Raw genomic sequence first — 18,976 nt, forward strand, 5'->3', positions numbered from 1 at the left:
TAAGTGATGCATATTTAACTCAGACCTCTGGAGTTGTTTTGTTTGTTTGTTTTTTTTAACAGAAGTGAAGCTACCCAGAAAAAGCAGCTGAATTAGAATGAGACATCCCAATAATGCAGTTGGGAGTCAAGCTGATTTTACAGACTGGTCGTTGCAAAGTCAGCCCAGCTCTAGGCACACATCAGTTCTGTAGAGTGACTGTGCAAGTTTCAGCAATACAAATTCTTCTACCTGCTGAAGAAATGAGCAAAGACATCAGGCATGTAATAGCACATATTTGGCAGTTTTAAGAATACAATAAACCAGGATATATATTTCTGTTTAAATACTGACCTTGTATCTCTTCTGTTAAGCCAAGCACTAACTAGGCACAGCTTCCTCAGTGTAGGAACACACCCAGCAAGATGCTTCTTACAGCAAGATACATTTATATGCATTTGACACACAGTTTAAGAGTAATTAACAAATTATATTAATTCCTACCTGTAACATGGAGACTGATCCACAATAAGGAGGCAAGGGAGAGCATCTTCTAGAATACCTTAATATGAAACAGCTCATTTAATGAAAAAGCCAGGTGAAGGGGTGCAGAGAGGAACACCCACAGCTGTTCAAACCTGGGGGTTTTGAACCACAGTTCACAGCAGCTTTGGGGAACTTTCCCAGAGGGGCAGAAGATACTTAGTTATTCAACTCAATGCTAATATACCTTTATAAAACTCTGAAACTGCCTGGCTTTCTGCTTTTACCCTAAGGCACCTGCTGTCCAATTCACTGATCTCTTCACATAGAAAAGCAACACGAAGAAATTCCTGCAGATCTACAATTCTGAAGGAAAATGTCTGCTACTGCAATAACCACTGCCAAATAAAATAAGACTGTTATGTCACTGTGAGATATGACAGTTCACATCAATATTTTTGTTCTCCTGAAGCAACACCTTGCAGTTAAGAGTGATGTCTCTACTGATTAAGACATGTAGTAGTGGCTTGTGTATTTGGTCCAGCTGTACTATATGGACTGAACTTACAAGTATCTATATGGTATTTTATGATTCCAGTTATTAATCAATCCTTAATTGAGGAAGCAATGTTTAACTACTACAGCAACTACTCATGTCCAAGTTTAATACAAACAACATTTGCAAATTCTCTGAGGACTCACACCAACTGCATGGTTTCATGTAACTGAGTTAAGATGCATTCAACTACGAAAAAAGAAAAATTCAGTAAAGCAATGTAATTTTTCCCCAAACCAGATATTTCTAAAACATTCATTGAAATAATAAGCTCAGTGGTCTGGTTTTGTGGAATTAACAGTGAAATGTCCTAAATATCCCCCTGCCACCATTCTCCCCATTTTAGGGGTTTGAGAATTTGAAAAGGACAGTGCATTTAGGCAAGGTCACCTGTGGGAAGGCAGTCTGTCAGATGCAGAAACGTACCCTTCATGTTCAGCTACTTGCTTAGTACAGGTCTACAGAAAACAACTGAGCTACTGGGGGGTGTCTTCCCCATGCACAAACAATGCTAATACATTGCAGAAACAAATCCATCTTTTCCCCCTTCTCCACCTCCCTGCTAATTCAGAGCGCTTCCCCAGCACCAGCTTGTGAAGGTTAACCTGTCATTTTATAACAAATTTCCCCCTAAACAGTCTCATGGGAGTAAGCTTAATTATATACACTCTAGAATGAATATGAAGTACTTGAAGAAAAGACCACCACCCCATGTTGCATTGCCTTTTGTTACGAAAAAAAGCCAAGAGGAAAACCTTGGTAAGAGTGGAGCATATTAATTATGAAAAGACATCATGACATACCACTTGAGATTTAAAGGCCGCTAATAACACTTTTTGTAGTAATTAGTGCAAGATATTTATCCCATAGAAACAAATATTTGATGGTAGACTTCAGTGATAAACAATTCACTTGACAACATTTACATATAAATACACATAAATAAAAACTTACGTAACTTAGGTTTGCAGTTAACCAAAAATATGGTCTGAAATGAGTTAAATGTAATTGTATTTAGGTGGATCACAGCTCTTCCTCTAATGATACTAAGGTATATGGGGTATGACAAGCATAATCAATTTAGTAAAGTACTACTCTATAAAACAGAATCATGAAAACAGCTCTTACATTTTAATGTAAAGTATAAAATTGTATATTTACATTTACATACACTTTACTGAACTACATTGGGTAGCTCACAGTAAAAAAACATCCCTTTTTGAAAATCTTTCAAAAAATACATCAACTGCAGATATGATCAAAAGTTACTAAGTTAGCAGCTGACATAACATCTGTAGTAAAAATATATTTTAGGAAAATACCTGGAAAAATCTAAACACCAATAAACACTTTAAAACTATTTCTGAAGTAAAAATTGTAGCAAAATCCAGAATAAGCTAGCTAGGATAAAAGAAACTATTGCATACTGCTCTTTGAGAGCCATGTAGCCACTTAGAACACAAGCAGCAGATGCGGCAGGAGTTAGATGGTGTCACAAAGTGGAAACCGGAGGAAAATAGGAAACTGGTTATCCAACTTCTCTTTTACTGGGAGAAGTCTGAAAAAAAAGATGAGACTCCTCTCTGAGCACATCCTTCAAAGGCTAAAACAAGTTGGCAAAAGGAACCCAATTTCAAGAGCCTTGGACGCCAAGCTCAAAAACATTTACTCTATGTACTTACAGTTCAGTGGACAATGTATCAATTACACTACAAGTTGCAGGTTAACTTTAAGAGTTAACACTATTTTGCAATATGAAGTGCTTTTTTAAATATATATCTATATAATATATAGATATTAATAAAATACACGTGCAGATTTGATAAAACAAACTGTGGAAATAGCTTCCTCGAGTCTTTTGTTCCTATTAAAAGATCTTTGTCTCCCACACAAGGAGTTTCAGGATTCAACAAGGATTTCCACAATATGATCAAGCTCATTAAGATCAGATTTACAATTAGAGTTAGAAGTTGTAGTTGTTGGAGAAGAAAATGTTTCAAGCCCATCACAGTGTCCCATTTTTGTGTTGCTCATCATGCCTGTTAACATGGTATCAAGATCATAGTAAGAATTGTCAACTTCTGAAAATAAATCTTCAACAGAATTAGAACTTTTATTCTCCAGTGTCTCAAATATTTGGTCTAATGATTTTTGAAAATTTCCTTTACTTTCTTGTGGGTTTTCCATTTCCCACACATTGCTCTGCAGGTTTCTTGGAGCTTGCACTGAAGAGGCTGTTGACATAGTTTCCGAACTATCTTGTGCCTGGTCACCCTCAAAGTCTTTATTGAAAGTACTATAGCCTGGAACATGCTTTCCCTCAGCTTGTTCCCTGGATGAACGACAGAGGATATCGGTTGAAACGAGATGATCCAGGGATGCCTGCCCTGTACTCTGCGTATTTATCATCTGCCAAGTCCCATCTTGAGTCATTTCCTCTTGGATCTGCCGTACCGTGTTGGCTATAAGCACCGAGCGACAAAGGTTAGGTTCAACCAGCATGTGACACAGCTGAAGTTTAACCAAGGACATATCTAACAGTGACTGCCGCTGAAGATTATATGAAGGAATAGCCTTAATACCAGCCAGAGTTCCTTCAATATCTTCTTCACCATCAAAACATTTTCTCTTTAATCCTCGCACAAACATTGTGTCCTGTTAAAAAAAAAATAAAAATACAAAAAATTCTTGTAAAAAGTAAACAGCTCAAGAGGAAGGTGAAAAATAAAAGACTAAAAAACAAAACAGAAGACTTTTAATCTTAAATTTAAACAGCATATTATTTTAAGACAGGAACATCAGAATTGTCATACCAGGTTACAGAATGGCCCATCTGGTACAACAGGGGTCAGGAACATATGGACTGGGTCCCAAAGACGGCACTCGGGAACCAGGAGTGAGCAGGTCCACAAGTCATGGCATCGCAGAGAGGCAGGGGCTCCCAGCTCCTGGCTCCCATGAAGCTCCATACTTGATGGAAGTCAGGAGCCACTGCTTCGCACAGAAGCAAACATCTCAACAGCTGTATTTCACCTATTGGAGAGGCAGTTTCTCCTCGCTCCTCCTGAGTTTCTACTGGCATTCTCAATCTCTAATTTTGGAAATAAAAATACAACCTGGCACACCATCTTTAAAAGATTTGACCCCTCCAGAACATCGACAAGCCTAACAGAGTAGCATGAAAAAAATACCATGGGCAGCATACTTGACAAGGTTAGCTTATTTTTGCTACAGGGACAGTAAGATCTAGGTCTGTTCCATATAACTTGAGACATTTAACTGAGGTGCCTAAAGCAGTCCTTCCAGTTCTCTCGCTCAGGTGAATAACTGAACTGTGTAATTCTAACATGAATTGTGCAAGTTCAATAGGCACCATCATCCTCTGTATGGGCTTCTGTACTTCTTTCCCAGTTGACTGTAAGAAAGCAAAGTTCCCATATTTCCAGTTTAAGTTCACCAGCTAAAAATATGTGGGGTGCATCCAGACTTCTCATGATTTGCATCTAAAAATCACTTGCTGAATTTTCCAAGGAATGAGTTTCAAGCACTAGCCTCCAGATCTTCTGAACTGCACTAACTTTGACAGAATTGCCCCATGCAAACATTGCAGCTAATTTCTTGAAATACAAAGTAACTTTTGTTTTTCTATTTAGTAGATGTTGCTTCTTTTAGTCTTATAAAAATTAGGCTGCAAAAGAAAGCTAGTACCTGTTACTTACATGAACCTTTGTTATGTCCCTTTTAAGGGTTCTGTTCTTAGAATTCTCGTTTACCCAATATTTGGAGATTTATTTTTTTTAAGTAGTAACCCAAAAACCCCATTTTTTTTTCAATTAAAAACTGATAAATATAAAATACTCTTGTGGTGTCTTTCTATATAGTTTTCCATTTCCTTTGGTAAACCCTAACCTCAGCCTTGCTTTTCTGGTTGCTATAGTATGTTCCCCATATTTTCAGAGCTCTCTCTCAGCTTTTTCAAAGACACTAAAAAAACATCAAAGTGCTACAACATTGTTCCTTTCAAAATACATTACATACTTATCTAATCTGAAAACCCAGAGATAGCACAGCAGCTAGATAAACATTTGGTCTGACTCCATATAACACTTCTTACATGGCTGAATAGCTCTATAAATTAACCTTTTTTTGGAATTGTCAACTCTTTAAAGACTTCTTTCCACTAAAGGTACAAAACTCTTCAGAAATCATAAACCAGAGATTACAAGGTATAATATATTAACTTAGACTTATGGACATTTTTCATAGACTTCTTAAAAACTATGCATGGATTACTGATACGTTAAAAGCTTTCGAAGTTTCTTTTAAAATTTTCTCCTGCAACCTGACAAATTTGCATTATTCCTACAAAAAACAAGTCAAAGTTTTGCTTGATAGTGCCTTTTTGCAGGTTTTTGGGTGTTTCTACAAGCTTCTTATTGCAGGACGTTCCATTTAATTTTTCCTATGAAGTTTTATGTACAGAAATTTCTAAACATACACACCCCATGTGAAACTTGACCTCTAGAGACATCTTTTGGGACTACTAATCAGCCAGGTATGAATGTGCCATCAAACATTAAACACTCTGTGCAGAGTTTGAAGCCTTTTTATTTCAACTTATATACTTGTGAAAAATTATTGAAACTTCAATTGAACATTAAACTGGTGTTCATACATCTACTATTTGGCATTTAAATGCTTTCTAAGGCACATCAACTGAAGAACTAAACTCTGCAGAAAACTTGAAAGCCTCTATACATCACACACACTTGGGTGTGTAGAAGCAGAGGAAAAAAATGTTTATGGATTGTTCAAGGTAAACCTTCTGCAGCTTTCACTGGAATTGTTTCTAACCCTTCCAGTTAGTACCTTACATCATAAACAGTTCTTTGTCTCCCTGTTCCTGAGACTGGACAGAATACTAGATTAGTTTCATTTAAGAAGAAAAAAACGACATACCAGTAATTGTGATTGATGTAGTCCTTCCTCTTCTCCCATGCTACTGAGCAAGAGTCCATACAGTAACAGTTAAAGCATCACCTGTCAAGTACCAGGAAGCAAGATGTCAGCCAAATGCAGGAGATGCAGAACAGAACGGCTTCCCATTTCAGAAACTTACACACCTCTGTATTTTGTCAATTCCTTCAGTATCTCTATCTTCACAATGCTCCTACAGACTTGAATAGTACTATTAAACCCAGTTTACAGAGCACAAAGGTGATTTCCCCAACAATGCATGCAATATCTGTGGCAAAAGAAGGAAACTGCCAGGTTAAGTCCAAGTCCTAGGCTATTACCCTGACCTTTGGACCAGCCTCTCCCATATCCATGTGCCTTTGCCATCTGAAGAGCAAACAAGATCCTTAGTGACCATCTGAAAAATTTAGGTGCGCACAAAAGCCTACTAAAAGCAAGCCCTTATTACTTTTATCACAAAGCTATACAGTTTTCAACTTTATTGTGCAAAACCATGTATTTCATTAATTTTCCTGTACCAGCACAGAAACTGTATGACTAAAATTTACTTTGCAAGATGAAAGCAATGACAGTAATTAAATCACTTTAACTAAAAAGGCTGAGTTTTAAAAACACATTTAAGGTAAAGTAAGATTTGATATACTGAATACAACTACCAAACACATGCAGCAACTCCTTTAATTACTGAAACAAAAAAGAACACTTCATTTCAACAGGCTACCAAAAACTTACACAATAAAATATGAAAACAATTCAGATACTTTTCTGGACATGTCTGTACAGTATTCAGTGTCTGCAACAGAAGTACATAGCTAGAAAAGAAACATGTAAAGAGGATGCATCTGGACATCCATTTTTGTTTTCTATTGTGGCTGGTAATAAAAAATTTTGAAGAGTGCTTGCTCTTAAAATTTTGGGGGAAGGAGATGACTGGCAAAGGACTTCAGGGGGGCAGGGCAGAAAACGTTTTTTTCAGGAAGCTGCCTACTTGTTAAAATCCCACAACAAAAACCTACCTTAAACACTCTCAAGCCAAAAATCTTTTCACTAGATCCCAAAATATTCAGATTAAAATGCTGTTATGTCATGGTAACTGTATTTCAATAAATTGATAGCCTTATTCTCTTTTACAGACTGAGCTTACATCAACATTCAAGGCAGTCATGAGGCATCTGAACTACAGCTCCAGTGAGACAACATAGCATCAAGTCAATAAAAGTATTTCTTACTTCTGTCAAACACCTTATGATGCTATAGAAGTTCAGAAGTTTTTGCTCCTTGAGTAAATTCTTGAATCCCCAATTCCTATTAGATAGGCTTTTAGCTCAGGGTACGTGACAAGGACATAAACTTTGTTTAAAATAATCCGACCCAACAAAACCTCATAAAAAACTCAACAACTACAGGTAAGATGATGTAGTCACAAGAACAATAAATGAAAATACTTCTGGTACTATTTTGGATATCTGACAATTTCAGATGCAGAGGCTTTGGCTGCCTGCCTCCCAGAATAGCAGACTGATACAGGAGGGGACTGTTGAGGGCAACACGCGAGTTTTTTGTAAAAGAGCTGTTATCACATTCAGTCCAGTCTGTTATCTATTAACATACTAAAGAAGGAAACAGTTTTCCCATGCAAAATAACAATGTGTAAGACCTGCTGCATGTGATTCTAGGTTCTTTCCTAGAGCAATAAACAATGAATTTGGACCTCTGTTAGTATAAATGTAAAATATGACCATCACAACAATTATTTATTCAGATTCTACTAACTGGTTTATGAGTATCCTTCAGAACCTAAGTTCTCAATTAAAAAAAAAAAAATTAACCTCATAGCCATTTATAAATGCAATTAAAACCTTGCAAATAAACAACCTTTCCCAGACTTCCCTGTGCTATCTCCAATAAACATTCAAGAGAATACTAAATATAAAACCTAATTAATTGAAGTGTAAGTATGTTCCTCCATTGATTTACATATGAACACATTCAAAAAGGCATCTGCTATTGTGTAAAACCTCTATACACAACAGCAAGATTGCTGCCGATTTAGAAGCAAGGTGTTCAAAATTCCCTGATAACTTGAAGCAGCATCTGTCTTTGTCCAAGAGGCAGTATCTGGACTAGCTATACCCTCCCTTCTTCCACTATTATCCAAGTCAAGAGCCCAAACTTGGTGTGTTAAACTTAACTGCTGTTCGAAATAGCTGTCCTAAAAAAGCTGTCAAGGAGACAACAGCTATCTGGAGCATAATACAGTATGAAAAAAGGAGTTTTTGTGACTTTGGTTGTTTTGTTTTTTTTTCTACTAGTAGTAGAGGGAACACAGTATTATGCAATTCATTAAAAGTTTTGCTTCTGGGGGTGACAAATTCCCAGTCTGCTTTACAAATACGGTGCCTGAAATTTGACCCAATTCTTACTAGAGCATCAACTTACACATTCCAGACTCGCTGAATTCAGATTCATGTAGCAATACATTGCCAAAAATATACTTAAGTACTTAAGGGAGAAAGACACTTCCTAAGAGTAGCAGTAACAGAGAAGACATGAGATTTTAGCCCTGTTCATCTTTAGGAGAAAGCGGACAAGAACTCCTTAGGAGGTTCACATAAGCTAGGTAGCTTTTCTTTTTTGTACAGCTGTAAATGTAGTGATGATGGTTAGCATGGAAAGATAAGGTATTGAATCTCTCCTCTAACATGCTAATCCTGCCCCCCCTCCACAATTTTCCTTTGTAACTTTTGTGGGAAGAAATCAAAGCTATGTGTTAGAAGAGGATGGAAAGCCAGGTACTCCTTTTTAGGCACACGTGTGTGCGTGTGGTGGTGCCGAGTTACAAGGTGGGAGGCAGACACAGCAGAGGGGCTGGAAGGGCCAGAAACATCCCTATTGGGACTGGGACAAAAGCACCTAAAAAGCACTGGGTCTCGGTCCAACCCCCCGGGCGTAAGGGCCTGTCAGGCGCCTCTCCAGGACGCGAGGGCTCAGGGAAGGGGCACTAACTCCCGAGAGCAGACAGGCTGAGAGGCACGGCAGCAGGACTGGGGCGACGACAGGCGGTGGGAGGAGCCGCAGCCTCGTGGAAACGCTGACGCCGGGGACCGGGCGGCTGAGGGGCGGCCCATCAGAGCCGGTGGGGAGAGGCGTGACCGGCGGGCGCGTCCGGAGGGGGGAGCGAGTCCCGGCGCAGGCCGGCTGGGCTGGGAGGGAGGGAGGGAGCGCGGCGGGCGGCGAGGCGGGGCCGAGCCGCGATGCGTGCGCTGGGGGAGGCGGAGGAGGTCCCCAGGCACCGCACGCCGGCGCGGGAGGGCAGCGGCGCCACGGCGTGCGGCGGCGCCGGGTAGGAGCCCGGGGGCGGCGGCGAGAAGGGTGCAGGGCTGGGGAAGGGATCGGGCGGAGCAGTGGGGCGCACGGCGCCGACGGGGACACCGGCCCCCTTGGCCCGCCCGCCCCGGCCTCCCTCCCCGCCGCAGCGCCGCCACCAGCGGCCCCGGGGGGCGGTTACCGACCGCCCCGCGCTCCCGGCAAACGGCCCGCCGCCATTTTGAAACAGCTCCCTCCTCCGCCAGCTCCGCCGGCACCGGCTCCGCGCCCGCACCGGCACCACGCGCGGCCCCGGGGGGAGGCGGGCGGGCCCGGGGCCCCGCGCGGCATTCGACCCAACCCAGCCTAACTCACTACCTCGCTGCTGCTGTCGCCGCCGCCTGCCAGCGTAGGGGCCCCGCTCCCGCCTCGCCGACCGCTCCGCGCTGGAGGGAGGGGGCGAGGCCAACCGTAGCGCCCGGCCCCGCCTCCCCCCGCCCGCCATCTTATTGTCAGAGCCCACAAAGGAACTCGCCTCCTCCCCACGCCCCCGCCTCTCCGCCCGGCCACGCCCACAGGGCACGGGCGGCCGCTATTGGCTATCGCCGAACCGCGCCGCCGCCGCTCCCCGCCACGATTGGCGGCGCGGTTGCCATGGCGCCCGGCCTCTCCCGCCCCCAGGAGGCGGCGGGGTTGCCATGGCGCCCGAGCCCGTCCCCTCGGCCCTGAGAGGCTGGCAGCCGCCGGGGGTGGGCCTCCGATTTCAAACGGTGGCCAAAGCCCCGCGGCGCGTCTGGGCTCCCGGCCACGGGCTCCGGCGGGAACAGGCTCAGACCTGGCTCCGCGGCAGCCCGCGGGGCGCCCAGGGAGCTAGGAGGCGGGAGGGAGGGCGGCCGCCCCGAGGCCGTGCGGCGCCGCCTCCCCCGCCGGGCTCGGCCGCCGCTTTCCCAGGCCCGGGGAGCACCCGGCGCCGGGCGCTGCCGGCCCGCCCTCGCAGCCGCTTCCCCCAGCCCCGCTGCTGCCGGCCCGCGGGGGGTGCGAGGCCCCAGGGCTCCATTAGCAAGGCCTGTGGCATTTCCTGTTTGGGCCCGGCCTCCCAGCCCCGGCGCCCGGAGGCAAAGGCCGGGGAGGCCGCTGCTCCGGGGCTGGAAGGAGTGAAGCTTCGGACCCTTCAGGAAGCCTCTGTCTCAAAAAGCTCCAGCCACCCCGCTGAGCGGGGAGGAGAAAAAACAAAACACAAAACCGAACAAAACCAAACAAAAAAAGAGCACAAACCGCCACCACCACCAAAAACCCCGCAAACCGAGCGCTCTGAACGCTGCTGTCACTTCCAGCTCGGCGCATCTGCAAACGCTTCGGCCGGCCCGAACGAGTGTTTCTCGGTCGCTTTCCCGGTCTCGCCGCTACGTGCCGGCTGCCTGCCAAGCCGCCAGGAGGAGGAGGAGGGGGAGCCGGGCTTGTCCCGGCTGCGGCTGCCGTGGGGGAGCCCCGGGGGCCGGCAGCTGCTGCCGCCTGCCGCGGGTGCTGCATCCCCCCGCCGGGCGGGAGCCGGGGAGGGAGAGAACAGAGGAGGGATGGGCACCAGGAGCGGGGGATCAGCTGGGCTGGGGGCTGGGGTCCGGTAAGAAAGGCTGTCAACAGCAGAGTTGTCAATACGAGAAAGCAGGAGGAGATACGGGTTGCAAAGTGCGGCGTTTTCCCTTGATTATTTTTACGGTTTCTTGCACGGTGTTTATGTGGTCACGGTGTAAAAAGACGAGTCAAAGCTTTGGAAGGACGGTATCACAAAGAGAGATGTTCTTCTACTCATTTTGACATTGGCAACTTCTACTTCGGCTGCGAAGAATTCAAATAGGTAACCCACAAGCAATTCTGCAAGAACCTTTGAGCCTCTTGCCTTCCCTTTCAAGGCAGTTACCTCTGGGATTGCTCTTTCTGGTGCCAGTTACTTAGAAGATCAGTATCGTCAGGCACAGAAGTCCCCTCTCCTCATGCATTTTTTTTCTTTGAGATACAACAGAAGGTCTTGACATTTTTGTTTGTGGGTTGTTTTGGTTTTTTTTCCCCAAATAAATTCTCCCGTGAAATGAGAGGATGTCTGATGGCTTAAAAACTATACCATTTACATTTCTGATTCAGCCACCTAAAGAACAATTGTGAAAGGTTCTCAGCACTGTCATATTTGAGAAGCTGAGAAGCTTATCAATGTGTCATCACTGTATGACAAGATTTCACGATTCTCAGGAGAAAACAACTCTCACATACATGAGAAACAAAACTTGAAAAGTCAAAATGGAAAAAATCTGGACAGACCTATGCAAAACAACAGAGCTGAAATATTTTACTAGAAAGCAAACACTCTCTGATAGGACTAAAACAGTGCTATAAAGAATTTTCACCACAATGTGATAAAGGGAGTGATCGAATTTTAGCTACATGTTGAAGTTTTTAATCCTCCTACTGGTTTCAGTAAATGAAATTTTAACACCAGGCTTAAAAAGAAAGATGAAAACCTGGTGATTTCCAAAACAGGTATTTATATATTGAGAAAGCTGTCTCAGCCTGTGAAACTTTCACAGCTAGGATAATCTGCAAGCAAAAGCAGAACTGATGCCTAAATTAAGGTTGAAGTTCTAGAGAAAAAGCATTGAGTGGAACTGGGGGGAAACATCTGCAAAGCAATCTGGTAGGGGAAACTGAAATGAAGACAACAACTGCATACACACAAAAAAAAAAAAAAAAAGGAGGGTATTTAGTGGTCAGGAATGGTAGGAGACTTTTAAATCCAAAGCTGTTTTGGAATATGTACTCAAAGGTTCTAGACAATTGAGAGGAATTGCACCTAGTTAGACAGTGCAGAGCAGCCTGCTTGCTGATGAAACAACCAACACAGGTGACAGGGAAGAAAAGGATGCAAACCAGCTCAGCAGATCTCTTCTGTGAAGATCACCCAGTGAAATCTTCAGTGGCAGTCCTGAGGGATTTAAAAGCAATGGGAGCCTTTATGAAAGTGTGATCACCAAAGAGGGGTGAATGGGATGTCCTTTCATTGTGGAGGCAGCAGGTACACGGCTGGTTTACTAAGAGCAGGCATTGCCTCCACCTCCCCGAGTGGTTCCATGGTGCAGATCCATGCACATGGTGGGGTTTATTTGAGCTGGAGCCCCTGAGCAGAAGGGCTGAGTCAAGTGAAGCCCCTTCCCGTGGCTGGGCAGGGTTAGCTTGTGCTTGGTGTGGATGAAGGATGGGCTCGGCTTCAGCCTGTGGGAGCTGCATGAGCACAAGGGCTCTGGCCGTGCTGAGCAGCAGCAGCTGAGGGAGCTGTGCTGGCAGCCAGCTCCGGCTCTCCCCATCCTGCAGCCTGCCTGTTCCAGCACAGAGCCTGCTCTCCCGGGAACCCCAGCCTGCCTCTTCCTCCGGCGGTGGCTGGTACCGGGTGGTGTGACCTGCATGCCACGCTCTCCTTGGAAATCAGCCATGACTTGCTCCCTCCCAGCCGCCTGCCTTCCCTTCTGAAGCAAGCCTGTGCTGGGCTGTGCCTGCTGCCTCGGCAGCTTTGCTGCTCCTTTCTCAGAGCTGCTCAGCCCCTGCTGAGCTGGCCAGACTTTTGCACATCGGCTGTGATGGCAGGGCTGGTTTAGAGTTTGACAGTGTTTATAAAGCCACAGAAATTAATAAGAACTCAGTGGCTGGGAGCAGGGCAGAAACTGCATTTAAAAAAAAAAAAAAAAAGGCAAAAGGAAAAAAAAAGAAAAAAGACAGAATTTCCAGTTTGTTTGTGCAGTTTCAAGCTGCGCAAAGGATCTCAGCCCATGACATTTCCACATTACATGCAATTACCATAATAGCAAGTTTTAAAGGGCTAATGGAGATAATCTTTATGTAGGTAAGACTAAGAAACAGAAACACATGCAGAATGAAGTTTCTCGCTTCCCCGTGGATCTCCTCACTGATATTTTTTTCTAGCCTGTGGAAAGGTCTCTGACAGGCACTGTCTCTTACTGGGTGTTTGTATGAGGCTTAGCACAGTGTTTCACAACCGGTGGCTTGCAAGCCTTCAGATAAAGAGGGCAGGAAAATTACTCAGGGGGTTGCTTAAGCTTTGAAACAAATAGTTTCAGCGAGATAGGATGGAGTCCTCTCTCAGTATCAATACCGAACTGACAATGAAGCATTTTCCACTCTGCACTCCCATGTGGCTGCAGTGTTTTCTGCCGCTGGTTCGAGGGCCCTGGGGTTTGCATAGCTGGGCATTCAGAGTACAGCTGTGCAGTAAGAGGCAGGAAAACCTGTGCTTGTGCTGCCGGTGCTTGGAGCCAGCCAGACGTGACTCAGCCCTGAACTGGAAGCCGTGAGCTGTCGGCAGGGCAGTGCTATGCTCTGGCTAGCAAGTCTCAGTGTGAGACTAGGTGTGTTAGCTCAAGCTCTGGGCTGTACCAGCATGACTGCATGAGGTTTGGAGTTTTGGCTGTGATCCCACTGCTTCAGAACAGGGACAGAGCTTGCTTGCCTCTGCCTGCTAAAGACAACATGGACTTGCCCTGAGTCTGTATTGTTTCTGTCATAATTACTGTTTGATTAAAGCATTTAAGATATGTTTGTGTTTTAATTTGGCTCCAGAGTAGGGCAGGGGGCCCACTCATAATGTACCGTTTCCTTTAAACCAACCTGGCAAATTCTGATTACCTCTGAGACAGGCAGCATTACAAAACAGTCCTGAGTGCTTCTGCAGACAAGCACATTCCTGCAGCAGAGCTAGACAAAAAAATCCAGGAGCAGATGGAAGAAAGGCTAAGGAGGGTAATTAAACTTGTCTGTTCCCTAAGAAGTAAGCCTGTTGTAGCAGCTCAGCGAGGCCCTGTAAGGCAGGTATAGGGTACAACTTGATTGCGCGAGGTCTGGAGTCACAGCGCACTGAATGTAACAGAAAGTGTTTCCCTACCATTACAGTGTGTTAATGTGTGGACCACCAAAGGTGGCTGGAAGTTCTGCCTTCAGTGAGGGTCAGCTTCTCCTTCACTGCTCTGAGCATGGAAAGGCTGTCACTCTACCTGTAGGAAGGGTCTGGACAAAGAACAGCAAACATCTGGTGCCTGTAAAAAACCTCAAAGCATTCATAATAAGTGAGTGAGCATTTGTGGGCTAACTGTAGCATGATGTTGGATGATAATGATGCTGGCATCAAACGTTAGTGGCTTACAAAATGAGAATGGCATAGTCAGAGCACTCATCACACCAACTAATCCATGCACCAGTTAATACATGTCTGAATATGGCAACAGTTGGCCAGCTGTGTTGGCTCAGCTGGGTGTTTGTGCTGGGGAAAAGAGTGGTAGTAAGCAGGTGATGGGGGGAGGGTGCAGGGCTGTCAGTACAGGAGGCAAATCAAATCTGTTCTTAAGCAGAAAACTGCCTCAGCCACCAGCCTCAGGCCTTAGGTTTTATGGCTGTGGGTATCTGATCTATCTACTAGGAGGCCATGGGGATTAGAGGTGACATGAGCTAAAAAACAAGCAAAGAATGAGCTAAAAAGAACTTGTGCCACTTGCACCACGGTGTTTATTCAAGTCAGCTAGTAACTTTATAGAACTGATAATAAATTGTTAGAAGAAGTATTCATATGGTTTGACTGCAGGAAATACAGTGGAGAAATATAGCTGTTAGATTTGAACTAGTTTGAAACTTTTAGCTTGTCTGGCTAAAGTGGTCATGTTGGAGTTAAGGACCCTTTCCAGACAGCTGTAGAATTTACTGACCATCAGTTTCCTCTTATGGTAGAAAGGACCTGAAAGAAGGAGTGCCCCCATATTACAATATTTGTTTATGCTTTTCAACCACCAGGATATGACAGAATACCAATAAAATAAGTGTTTTCAGCAAGATTTAGGTACCAGGCAATTCAGAGAAATTGTCCTCTGTGGTGAGTGACAGGCAAAACTACAAAAGTCAAAGGGGCTACAAAGCACTTCTTGAGAAATTCCACCCATGAAACCCCCAACCTGGCTTTCTATTATAACGTGTATGCACACTGGCAGTCAGGGGCCAACAGCCAGTATGTGGCTTTGTGTCAGCAGTGGACATCTGTGGTAGGATGAAAACCCAGATGACACAAAGTTAAGATTTCAAGGCAGAGATAGTAAAACTGTAACTCTACTGGCAAAACCTCTGCTGGCAAAGCACTGTGAACTGTATCAAACAGCAAAAGTCTCCAGATGATGCAGTAGCAGTGAGCAAAGATGGATTTTAAAGTGCTGAATGTTGTTTGGGATTTTACTTTAAGGCTTCTAAGCCCTCTTCTGGATCATGATGGTAGTTCTGTTCTATGTTTGTGAGGGACAAGATTGTTTTGTTGTTGCAAAAGTGTTGCATTATAAAGGTTCTTTTAATAACTTGAAGAACACACCTACTTCCTTCATAACAGGGATTTTCTTTTCGACATACATTTTGGACACTGAAATGCTATGTTGTCTGGTGCTGCTTAAAATAGGCATTCCATATCTAAGCATAAATATCATAGGGTATGACAGTTGCTATAGCAACTAAGCATCTACTATTAAATAGCACCCACAAGCTCAAAAAACATGTGCAGCCTGTCACTGCATAAGGTATTCCTTTCTTTGCAGCAAGCAAAGTACCATATTTTCATCTTGGGAGTTAGTCTGTTTCTATGAATGTGTTTGTGCTGTGCATTTAAAGATCTTTTTTCCCCCACCAGCTCCACCTTCCTTTGAAAACTGCAGATCCTATAAGAACAAAATAGCCTGAAGTGGTTGCAAGCTGAAGAGGTTAATGAATAATTCCTTTTTCATATAGCCTTGAAGTGTGGCTTTCAGATCTTTTATGCCAGATTTGGGGCTTATACCTTTGCTGTTCTGCATCTTTTGATATTACGGTGTTTCAATCTTGAAACCAGCCTTTTGGAAGGCACTGTGCTCTTTCTGGAAGCCGTGTCCCTGAAAATTACAATACCAGTGGGAAACTTAATTTCTGCAGTAGTGGCAAACTGGGGAGTTATAAATCAAAAACACAGTTAAAACTAAACAACTTTTGAGAGTATGTATGTCAGTTGTTTTTTTAAAGTTTGCCTTAAAGTTGTTAAGCATTTGGACCATAAAGTCCAGGAGAAAAAAAGCAGAAAATTAAGATCCCTGAGTTACTTATACAATAACTTAATTCTGTTGGCTAAGACTTTAGTGACAAGCTGTTGACAGCATTAGTGAAACGTGATTTTCCTTAGACCCATCATTAATAATGAAAAGAATAAAATTAAGCATCAGTAAGAGAAATATGCTTGTTATAGAAGTTAATGCTTTATCTGCAAGTTAAAATGACCCTATGTACTCCTTGGAAAAGCAGACAAAGGCTGTGATGGCTTGTTGGAGTGTTGGATTGTTTCCAAATTTTGTTTTAGAATCTGGTGAATGGATAGGTTAAACTGGAAAATGTACTGTATCCACAAATTATTGCTGATGTTCATTTGTGGTTACTTATCTGAATTACACAGTCTATAGGATGAAAATGTGTCATAAATTATAGTAGGAACATTAGCAATTATAGTTTCACAAGAGTATTAAAAATGAGCATAAAAAGTAGGTAAACTAAGATGTGAAAAGGCATATTTAAAAATGTGATTTAAATTTTTTTTTTACCCTCTTTTTTCCTAAGAGAATGATTGTTAATGTCTTGCTGCCTTATCTGGTTAAAAGGTTAACCCAATTAGAAGCATGAGTATAAACACAGATAACAGGCTGTGAGCTGGTCTTGTTCTCTGCTCTGGTGCCGTGCCTTGATGGGAACGACAGCTCTGACTTTTGTGGCAATAAAGGAATGTTAACTCATGTCTCCTGGAGGTCTTGTCAGTAGCCAGTGCTTTCCCAGCAATCATTTCAACATGTCTAATGTCAACGGAATAATAAATCTTTAATGGACCTTACCTAATCTGACTAATGAGTTGCACCAAATGCCAATACACTCGGGATAAAGTTGCCAAAGCTGCACTGAGAAGTGGTGTAGGATGAGGTGGAGAGTGGTTTTGTGAGGGAGTGGGGCAGAGTGAGGATTCTGAAAGAGTTGTTTAGAATATGCGTGGTGTTTAGATCCCACAGGGATCAGCTGAATGACTTAGAGGGAATGTTTGCTTCCTGCCACTTGTACCTTCTGCAGGGAATTGTGGCAGGTTCCATCATTCTCCATTTTTTACTGTGTGATACAAGGAAATTGTCCCTTTCTTTTTCTGCCCGTGATTTTTCGTACTTATTTCCAGGTTTGGTGTTTTTGTGTGTGTGTGTGTTTGGTTTTGTTTGTTTGTTGTTGTTTGTTTGGGTTTGTTTTTCTGCCTGTTTGTAGCCTCCATTTGAAAAAGCTTGTGTGTTTCTGCTGTAGCTGGATAAACACTATAATCCAACCTTGTGTTTGCCTCAACTGCTATCTGTATGGTAAGCATGAGTACACATACACACACTCACCTGGACGGGCTATTTTACCTACCAGCACAAAATCTGACAAATTTGTGATTAAAGGCTGCGAACTTAAAGAGATAGGAGATTATTATGTTTTTCTTCCACTGTGAAGTCCACCATGGCTTGCAGCAGAAATAGGCTAGAGTCTGGTGCCCTCTTGTGACTAGACTAAGCTCCTGGAAAAACATCATCCCGTGATTTAAAAGAAATCAGGGCTGGAATTGCACTGGAAAACATAAAGAAATTTATCCAAAACGAAAGCCATAAGTATGGAAAAATTGAATTAACCTCTCCGAGTAATTTCTGAAATGAAGCTTCTGCTGCGTGGTTCAGACTAAAGGGAGTAGACTCACAACCCACAGTTGATGTGTTGAATATTGCAGCTTTCCTAAAAGTTTTACTTCATGCGAGTGAATTAGGTATGATATTGAATCATGGAAGAGTCAAGATTATACATGAAAATTGCTTTACATCACGGAAGAATATGTTCAAGCTACATGTTTACTTTTTTTTTTTTTTTTTTTTTTTTTTAAATAGAGATTTTTCTTCAAATTCTGGAAGTTTGAAGCAATTGTGTTCTGAAACTGTGGGCTAGCAAAACCAGTTCAGGTTCACACTCAGTTTTCCACAGCCTTCATGGCAGGAGGGCTGGTTTCACAGCTTTGGTTTGACTTCAGCTTAATGTTGATTTATTTATAATGGTTTTCAGTGTCTTCGGAGAAAAAAAAATACTATTTTCTGGGACTTTTCCTTGTACGGTGTTATATCTCATCTTGGAATTTGTCTGAGAAGTAGTTCTACTACCTATGCTAAGAAAACAGAAAGATAAATTTAAAGTATAGTTTCCAGGTTCTTCCCTCTCATGAGAGAGAAACATTTCTGGTCAGAAGAGGGAGTGACTCGTCCTTGAATAAAGCAAACAAGGTCCACTCAGCTTGTCGTTGTGGAAAGCTCCATGCTGAGTTGTACAATTACACATGCCTTTGAATTCTGCTTTTGTGAAGTACTGAAGTTGCCTGCTGACGTTTCATTTCCCATCAAATCTTTTCTATTATTATGTCACAGTTTGTCTTTATCGGCTTCACACCCCCGTGTACAAAGGAAGTTCCCCATTCATCCCTTTTGCTTGTTTCTGATAGAAACTTCAGATTCGTACTTCCCACAGTAACAGTTATGAAAGCAAGAACTCAGTCATGCTCCTGAGTTCCCTTGTGAT

The 18,976-nt window shown here is 43.3% G+C and overlaps 1 protein-coding gene across 1 annotated transcript; it reads right to left on the reverse strand.

Annotated features, from left to right (window-relative positions):
• Positions 1 to 1,732: 1,732 nt before the first annotated feature.
• On the reverse strand, positions 1,733 to 8,949 carry CDCA4 (cell division cycle associated 4). The gene is given in 5 exon segments (XM_051621442.1): positions 1,733 to 3,673; positions 3,832 to 3,947; positions 3,950 to 4,109; positions 5,978 to 6,058; positions 6,142 to 8,949. Coding segments are annotated over 4 exon segments (1,071 nt in total). The 5' UTR covers positions 6,017 to 6,058; positions 6,142 to 8,949; the 3' UTR covers positions 1,733 to 2,917.
• Positions 8,950 to 18,976: the final 10,027 nt, after the last annotated feature.

Source organism: Apus apus, chromosome 5 (genome assembly GCF_020740795.1).
Source record: "Apus apus isolate bApuApu2 chromosome 5, bApuApu2.pri.cur, whole genome shotgun sequence".
Classification (NCBI taxonomy): Eukaryota; Metazoa; Chordata; class Aves; order Apodiformes; family Apodidae; genus Apus; species Apus apus.